Source organism: Echeneis naucrates, chromosome 15, assembly GCF_900963305.1.
Source record: "Echeneis naucrates chromosome 15, fEcheNa1.1, whole genome shotgun sequence".
NCBI lineage: Eukaryota > Metazoa > Chordata > Actinopteri > Carangiformes > Echeneidae > Echeneis > Echeneis naucrates.
In genome coordinates, this window is record NC_042525.1 from 12,006,242 (window position 1) to 12,015,517 (window position 9,276).

Here is a 9,276-nt window from a genome sequence, read left to right on the forward strand (position 1 = left end):
GCTACACACACATCCCAGAGTAATATAGCATGGCAATTTCTTTTCGCCTGCATGAATAATTCTGTCTGAATAGGATAGGATGTTTCTTCGTATCAATGAATAATCAGCTGCTACAGCTCTTTAGTGTCTGTGTGAATGGTAATATAGATATTTAACTATGTGTTTGAGTGCATTTACTGTGTGTGTGCGTGTGTGTGCATGGCTGATGAGCTCTGATTGATGTTCGTGACCTTTCCACCATGTGTCTACAGAGCCTGGGAGACATCCAAGACGTGGTGGTGACTGAGGAAAGTCAAAGAGTGAAGGAGACAGGAAGGAAGAACACGATGGCACTATTCTCCCTGTCCTGGTGTTTCAGTGCAGCTCTGGCGCTGCTTTGTGGCTCAGCGTGGCCCCAGGTGCACTCAGCTGTGGCACCTGAGAATGAGGTGCCACTTCGCCCCACTATGTGGCTACCAGAAGGAAAGATCACCTCTGTTACTCTAACCAAAGGACGAACCCGCAGGTAGGTTTACAGAGTGTGTGGAGCAATACATATTTATGTCAGCTTCCAGTTGTCATTAGGGCCCCCACCAATTAAAAATAGTGGTGTAAACAATTGCTAAAACTACTGATGATTTTATCAAGGAATTTACTGTGTAGTTAAGTGAGTTATAATTAGGAAATATTTTGGAATAATATTTGGAAAATAACACACACACATATTCTTGTATAGATTACTTCGGTTTTTCAGCTGGTAGAGATGGACCTAATTTGAATTGCTTGAAGTTTGTGAATTTTCCCACAGGCTCAATAAATTCTTAATTCATCATCAATTATGATACATCATAACTAGCTTTTTATTTGAAAAAATATTAATTAAAGGCAAGAAAAAAAAAAACAACAACAACAAAGTAAAAAATACGAGATGTGAAGGAATGGAAAGTGAGGAAGGAACAAGAAGGAGAAGTGAGGCAGAAGTCCACAAATAAATATCTTTAGTCCAGGAGGTAGCAAAATGGTCAAATACTTAAAAGACAGGCAAGATCAGGCAGACCACAACGTGAGCCGGGAATGGCTCCAGCATCCCCCGTGAACCGGAAACGCATACACAGTAGAAAATGGATGAATGATTGAATCAGGCAGATAAAGCAAGCAGGGAACAGTCAGAAATGACCAAAAGCAGTCTGACTCAGGAGGCAATCAACATAAAGAACGAAGGCCAACATGTACACACAGGTAGCAGACACAACCTGGCAAAGAAAGAGGAATGAGACTGAGTTAAATACAGACGGCAGCACGACACAGGTGATGCACATTAGGGCAGAGACAGCAATCACGGTGGCAGAAAAAAACAGGAAGCCAAACTAACAGCAGCATCACAGTACACAAAATCCAAAATAAAATGCAGACCCTGTCAGAATATTTGGCTTTTTGATCAATTAACAATTCATTCAGCAGAAAACAGAAACTACTTCAAAGTCACACTTTAGCACTCAGTCGTGAGTAAATGTATACCTTGTTTACTCCTGACTGTAATTTACAGCATGAAAACTGTTAGACAGATAACCAGATGCAGAAATAATCAATAAGTTGTCATGTTAAATAGCAACCTGATTAGAAACCTTGAACATAATAGGAAGGTGATGGATGATAATCATCTGACAGATTCATGCGAGTTTGACATACAAAAACTTTGGGAACTACTCTTGAGTACGGCTAATCCTGAATAATTACCAAAATGTAATGCTCAGTCTGACCAGCTGCCATGAAATGAAAACGTGAAATAAAAGAGAAAAAAATCTGCCAAGCTTTATGTGCAGGAGGCTGGAGCGAGGAGAAACCATCCAACCAACAGTTTGCTTCTGAAACAAACTCACTTGTGGTGCTAAAGTCCATAAGTTTTTAAAACTCAACACAACACATGGCTCCTTCACGCTGAAATGGGAAAAACTTCTCCTCATTTGCAGTTCATTGAAGACTGATGAATAAATCTTGAGGCCTGAACATCAGATCTTCCTTACCAGCCCCTTTGGTAACAATCCACTTGCAGTCCCCTAACCACCTTTTTGGAGGCAGTGGCTGATTCCAGCTCCACTGCAGAGAGTCAGTGGAAGTGAGGCCCATTTGGCCTGGACCTAACACAGTGGTGCCAGTGCTTCCTTTCTGAAACTGGTGGCTGAAATTTGCAAAATGCAATCTCCCTGTGTGCTGCAGTCTGTCCACCAGTGTAGTCATGCAGAACCATGTGGCAAATAATGGAGAGAAAACACTGATTCAGATATTAATCACTGTATTAAATAAGCCACAAAGCGCCCTTGAGAATGACAGTCCTCCACATCTGTTTGGAAACAACCACCATCTGCACAGAATCATGAATGATGGTGTTTATGGAAGAAGAGAAATATTTATTAACTAATACACATGTACTTAATTAATTTTTCTTGAAGGGCAATTAACTTTGAAGAAATGACATTTTACAAATTAACAGTTTAGCTTAAAAATGACAGACGTGGTCTATCTGGACCTCTTTCTGGTTGTGAACAGCTTAACATTGACTTCAAAGTTAAAGAACAGTGATTATGCGACTCTAATCACTTCACAGTAAGGGACATAATGCTTTCTATGCTAAGGACAGTCCCAGACAATTACAGCAAGCAGGCAGATGTCAATGCAGCCTTATCATCTGATTCCCAGGTCACCTCTCAAGATCTGCTGTCAAATGACAGATCAGCATAAAGGCAAATGGACAGACAGCATTTGGCACATGTTTGAAACGTTGAAATTGCCAGGCTTTGGGAAAGAAACCTATAACCAGCCCCGCTATATCTGCGAACCATCCAACAAAATGAAAGAATGCTGCAAAGTATGCACCGGAAGATATCTTGTCTTCTCATCCATCACCTTGCAGCTGAATGGAAACATGATGTTATCATTTTGACATTCCCAGTGAGGAATCAAACAGTTTCTTGTGGTTATCTCTGGTATTTTTCTGCAGATTATACTTCACACTGAGGAAGAAGGCTCCGGTGATGTCGGTGACTGTTAGGCCCTGTGAGCTCCCCATCGAATGGAGCTTGGCGGCCCGCACCCTGAAGGACAAACCCCTTAAGAGCGCGCAGTGTGAGTTGGCCAAAAGGCCGCAACCTGCTCCTTCAGAAACCCAGTTTACCCTCAAGCTCATTAATGCATTTGGCTAAGTTAAGACAATCAGTAAGATATTATCACCATTACATCGCAGAAAGGGAATTAAAGGAGAGCAAACACACTAATCTGACTTAACTTTGCAATAGCAGAAGAGGATTTACTTGCGGGAACAGCTTTATTGCCAGAAGTTCAGTAAATGTCATAGTAAGGATGATCAAACTATTTCAAGACAAAGAGGGATTTATTTTTATTTTTATTTTTATTTTTTGTAGTTTTTGCATTATTTGTTTGACTTTGAATGTTTGCAGCCTGGAGGTCATAGATTTATTTTACCACTGCTCCTTTATCACATTTATAGACCAATAAAATAATCATATCAGACAGTCATATCAGCTGAGATCCCCGCATTTAGAAAGGCAAATGTCTTTATCAGAAATTCTCAGGCAGATAAGGAAAATGTTAGTTTTACTCCACATATTCTTATCAGGACTTTGTATCCATTCAAGTTCAAAGCAGGCACAAAAGCTGTATATATATATTTTTTTATTTATTTTTTTATTTTTTTCTAAATTCCATCCACCATTTCTGGAAAAGGACATGGGCAGTTTACTCTATCATACCTGGTTGTCATAAATGTTGGATGAGGACTTAAATTTTAAAATCTCATAAATGACACCCCACACAGAGCAAAAATGACTGCCAACTCTTGATTCAGATATTGGATAAACATTAAAATAAAACTTTGCTCCTTGACTGCAGAATTTTGTGCTTAGTAAACAAACCTAATTCTAAATAAACTCAGAGGATTATATAAACCACACAGCAAAATTACTTTATGGTTTAAAACTTAAGTCAGTGAAGTAAAGTAAAGCTCAGCTGCCATGATCCCTTTTCCTGATTGAACAAGTTCCTCTACTTGGAAAAATTAAATTATGAAGTTCTAAAATGACACATAAATCATTCAGACCCTGAGCTCATGGGTCCCCATAGCAAGCGTGAATTATTCACTTTGATTCTGAAACATTTGGTCTCATTTGAGCAGCAATTTCTCATTTGGAGGACAGATGAACAGTGACAGGTTTTTTTGTGTTTATTTGCCAGTCACATCATTCAAGTGAAGAGTGTGCTCTTCAGAATGAAAACACTTTAAGTATGAATGACAATAGTAGCAAATGCTTTGTGAAGAGGTTGTTGACATTTTATTTATTTAACTGTTCATTTATCAGTATTTCCATTATGACCGAGTTTGGTGTGCTCTGTGCTCTGATTGTTGCTTGTTTAGTGCTTCATGAAATTTGTTTATGTGTCCTTCAATCCACAAATTGTGAAACTGAAATACGGTTTGTCACTTGTGCACAATTTTGTTCACATACCACAAACCCACACAATAGTATAAGGATTTTGTAGCTCTAGTAAAAGATTTTACCCATTATTCTGTGGAACGAAACATGGGCGTTAGATGTAAACACACGATGAGGTATTTTGGCTGCATAAAGACAATTCAACTTTCAGAGATCATTCGGTACAAATGTGGCAAAAATGTTTTCTTCTGATGTAGCTTGAAGCTCTGTAGTTCCGTCTATGGCTGCTGGCTTAGTTCTGAACCAGGGCACAACTCAGGATTTTCACAAAGAACAGTTTGACATTTTGCTTTCTTCCTAAAGTTGAAGCTCAAGACAGATATATCTCTTATGGCTGTAAAACCGTGCAGCTTACGTCGGGCTAACATTAGCTTACCTTAGCACAAAGACTGGAGGTATGGGGAAACAGTTAGCGTGGCTCAGTCCAAAGTTTTAAAAAAGCATGCTCCTACCAACATCTCTAAAGCTTCAAAAGAGCTTTTGTGCAAAAGCTTAAAGCAGTTTAGAAGAAATCTTGTGAGTTCAGTAACACTTAATTCTTCTCATGTCCTTTCTTCTTTCATTCTTAAACATACAAGCATGAAAAGTGCTGAAATTAGTGCAGTTACCAAGACGTTCTGAACGTCTGAAGCCAGATTTGTGAAAGTCTGACCGGTGTGGGAATTCCAACTGCACCTTTTTGTCAATTTCTAACAAAGGCCAGATGTTAGTCTTTTTTCCACAGGTTTTTTGACTGCTAATAAATGTAGCACCACAGTATTATTGGGAAAAAGTTTGGTACTATATCAATATGTTTAATAGAAGTCACAGATTGCTCTGGACACTGTGGTGATGGCACAAATGGTATATACTTCCCTGTAAAATATATCTCCCATAAATTACACTCATAAACTACTGTTTTCCCAATGACACTGTGTAAACATAATTTCTAGGAAAGAGGGTTGTTGTCCACAAGAAGCCTGGCAACCTCATGGTGACTACAAGAATCCCACTCGTTTTTGCTAAACTAAACAAATAGCCTGCTGGCTCTGTTGCTACAGATATACGTGTGGTGTTGATCTTCTCATCAAATTCTTGGCAAGAAAATATACGTGTTATTGTCCCAAAATGCCAAAGTGCTCTTTTAAGAAAAGCAATTTAAAGTCTGGTATAGACTGATTACTTCTTTTCTTATATTATTCAGGACACCTTCCAAAGTTATTTCAAAACATTTGCACGTTTTTAAAAGCATCAATAGTATCGATGGAAATCTATCTAAAACTATTTCACAATTCGATTCGATTCTGATTTTTGGGGGCTATGATTTGATTCATAATGATTTCTGCTTCAACATGTAGGTGTGCAAAGGATCCTCATGATCTACTCCAGTCTGCTTTGCAAGGCAGAATGGCAAAGGGAGACATGAGTGTCTTTTTCACATTTATTAAGTTTGAAACATTTATCCATGCTTAGATGGAACTGTTGCGTAAAAGCAATATCACATATTTCTTAAGTAACAAAAATAAAAGTGTCTCTTAAAAAATAGTGCAGTTAAACATGGGTTCCTCATTTTGCAAACCTTACACACTGTGAAGCTCATTTAAAGCTCCGTCTTCCCGGGCATTCGATAAATAAGGCCCTATAAAAATCTGCAGTCACGGAACAACGGAATTCATCATAAACACGGAATAAACACGTTTTTGTTTTTTGTTTTTTGTTTTTTTTATAAAAAGGAAGAGGAAAATGCTCCGAGGGGGGTCACCAATAATGCACGAATAAATGAATAAATGAGGTGACTTGAGCGTAGGGTACGTGGTTCAATTCCCAGTGTGGGCACCTGAACATGTCTAGGTTAATTGGTGACGAGTAACGGACTGGGCTACAGCAAGGAACGGCGACCCCCCCAGCTCCTAGACCGGACCAGACCAGACTAGACCAGAGACCGTATCTCCCCAGAGACTAGACCAGACCAGAAATCGGACCCCTGCAGAGAGTAGAGACGAGACGAGACGAGACACTGGACCCCGGTATTTTTTTTCTTTTTCTTTTTTTCCAGAATAAAAAGGAATGTATGTAATACATTCATACATACAAATTCTCAGAGGGGGTCACTAATAATGCACGCCCCCCACCAGTGAAGCTGCCGCGTGAGTGCTAAGTCAAATGAGAGTCACTCACTGAGCTTAACACAAAGAGGTTGACTATCATGTACTTCAATGGAGATGTCAGTAACTGGTGGAAAACCAAAGAGCATGGGGACAGAAGAAATTAAAAAGTTTACAGTGCATTTGATATTTCCACCAAAGTTGTGGGACGTATGTTTCATTGTTTTATTGTTGTGTTTTTGCTTAAATATGTGGAAGCATTACATTTTTCAGTTATAACTGAAGAAATTGTCTATATTTCATTACTAAAAACACTGTTTTGAGAGTTTACATTTGCATAAAATGCTAAAAATGGAATTCTCAAAAATTAAAAACTGGGGGAGAAAAAATGAATATGGGAAAATTTAAAACGGAATTCGAGAAAAAATAAAAAGGGAGGAAAACCAAAAACTCTGGGTAAAAACCAAAATTAGTCCAAATCTTTGCCTTCAAAGAGGTGGGGCCGTTTCAATTTCTCTTTCCTCCATTATTGTAGTTTCCGGCAGACAGCCTGCGGATTTGTTTTATTTATTTATTTATTTATCAAATTTGGGACATTTTAAATTGATTCTGAATCGTAGTAAATGAGTAAATGAGTAAATAAGAATTGCGATTCTTATATGAATCAGTGTTTTTGGCACAGCCCTAATCAAATATGGAAATATTTTCCTTTCAAAAGTTTAAAGAGTGGATATTGTTTATCTCCTGCTTTGGTGGAAAGTTCATTCTCAGTGTTAGTGCAATGTACTTGTTATTTACTTTTAATCTGAAAACAGAGACTTTCCTGTCTGTGGATGAATATGGAAACAGCCTTCTAGTGCCAAACTCTGAGCGTGAATGTGCACAGTGAAGATCAAACATCCAAATGAAGTAATAATGCAGTTTTGACTGATGTGACAATGACAAATTCATTTAGTTTGAAGATGCTTTTAAATTTTATCTCCTTTGTCACAGGGAGCACCAAAAAGAGCATGCCTGAGGTGTGGTGGCAAGGTCCTGGGACTGAAGAGAAAGTACACAGCTTCGCTGGCAATACAATGGACACCTATCAAGGTCCCTCCAATCTGCACGCTTCGATCTACATCCTCCGGCTGCACTCCAAACATCGAAACACCAGGGCTACAGTGTACCTTCATGAAGGTTTGGGGCCATCGGGCACCTTTCCTTTGCTTCCAGCTGACCCTCGGGTTCACACATTGGGTGTAGGCATGACAAGTGTCACCCTCAGCTGGCCACCCAGTGCCTCCATAACCAGCCTCCCACCCACACAAAAAAGTTACGACTACTGTGTCCTTGTTAACACTCAGAAAAACTACCCCAGCCTTTGTGCTGCCCGAGAGAGCATGAGGAAAGAGAAGGACCAGAGGAATGAAAAGACAGAGAGGAAAAGAAGAGTGACGGCGTGGCCAATTTTGAAAGAGTGGTGGTGGCAGCAGTGGGACACTTTTCCTGAACCCCAGAGACCAACTTCTTCTTTCACTGATGAATATTCCAATCTCCAGTGTGTGTGCCAGGGGACAGAGAGTGTTTGCACTGTCTCTGAGCTCCTGCCTGACACCCAGTATTACTTCGACGTGTTTGTGGTGGACAGGCTCAACAGGACCAGCATGGCCTACAAGGGTACATTTGCTCGGACACACGAAGAGGCTCGCCCAGTGATCACCACACTAAGAGAAGGGGAGCTGAGGTGGGTGACCTTCCACGACAGAGGCTCTAAGTCGGAGCAGTTCTTCACGTTCCGCCCTCGGGGCTGGCAGCAGAGTGGTCTTCTCACCTTGCAGAGCTGTGGTGGAGATGAAAAGGTAAAGGTCACTGTGTCCACCAAAGGTCAGGTTTTGACCTCCCAGGCTGTGGGGGGAGATTTATCACACATTTGGCTCCAGGGAAGTCCTTCTTATCTCATTCACTTAGAGAGAGAAGGAACTACCACAAGCCAAATCCCCGCTGTTACAGATCGAGCTCTGTCCGGAGGTCTGACGGCTTCAGTCAAAATGCAGACCTCGTCAGCCTACCACCGCAGAGGAGTCCCATCTCTGCCTTCTACCCTGCAGATAAAATCTTTCAACCGGTTGCGTGGTTGCAACAGTGTGACATTGGCCTGGATGGGCACAGAAGAAAGAAGCCTGTACTGTGTGTACCGTAGAAAGCTGGGAGACCGTGAAGCAGAGGCTGGGGGAATATCAGCTCTAACTTCACCCTGTCTGGGACCAGAGTCCCGCTCTGACACCGAGAGGGTTCTCTGTAAGTATTTCCAGGAGCTGAATCCTCGACGGGCCGTCACTACGGCTGTGATTGGGGGCCTGGAGCCCGGGATGGCCTATGTGTTTGATGTCTATCTAATGAGACGCTGGGGGATCCCTATCAAGTATGCCAGCAAGATGGTGAAGACCAGAAAGGAATGCTGAGCTGCTGCCCCCTGCAGGAGGTTTTCAGACTGTCCCTGTTTAGGGCAAAATACCATGGACACGCTGAAAAGACTGACCATGAGAACGAAGCCATTTGACTGTTGAGGAGAGACTGTTTTCATAACTAAGAAAACTTCCCTTAAGGAGCAATGGTTATACTCTACTTGCACTATTAATGCAAGTGGACATGAGAAGGATCTGCACACCAGCAAAAGTTCAAAACATTTACAACACTACTCTTGTGCTTTTGTCAGTTTATTT

The 9,276-nt window shown here is 40.8% G+C and overlaps 1 protein-coding gene across 1 annotated transcript; it reads left to right on the forward strand.

Annotated features, from left to right (window-relative positions):
• Positions 1–326: 326 nt before the first annotated feature.
• On the forward strand, positions 327–9,015 carry ndnfl (neuron-derived neurotrophic factor, like). The gene is made up of 3 exons (XM_029521846.1): positions 327–505; positions 2,978–3,102; positions 7,565–9,015. The coding sequence occupies exons 1-3, from the start codon at positions 327–329 to the stop codon at positions 9,013–9,015; spliced, it is 1,755 nt and encodes a 584-aa protein (XP_029377706.1).
• The last annotated feature ends 261 nt before the right edge of the window (positions 9,016–9,276 follow it).

Bases quoted from the DNA above. Each gene is read 5' to 3' on its own strand.
- ndnfl (XM_029521846.1), top strand. From the start codon at position 327: ATGGCACTATTCTCCCTGTCCTGGTGTTTCAGTGCAGCTCTGGCGCTG. The intron at 506-2,977 runs GTAGGTTTACAG...ATTTTTCTGCAG, and splicing joins ACCAAAGGACGAACCCGCAG to ATTATACTTCACACTGAGGA. The intron at 3,103-7,564 runs GTGAGTTGGCCA...CCTTTGTCACAG, and splicing joins ACCCCTTAAGAGCGCGCAGT to GGAGCACCAAAAAGAGCATG.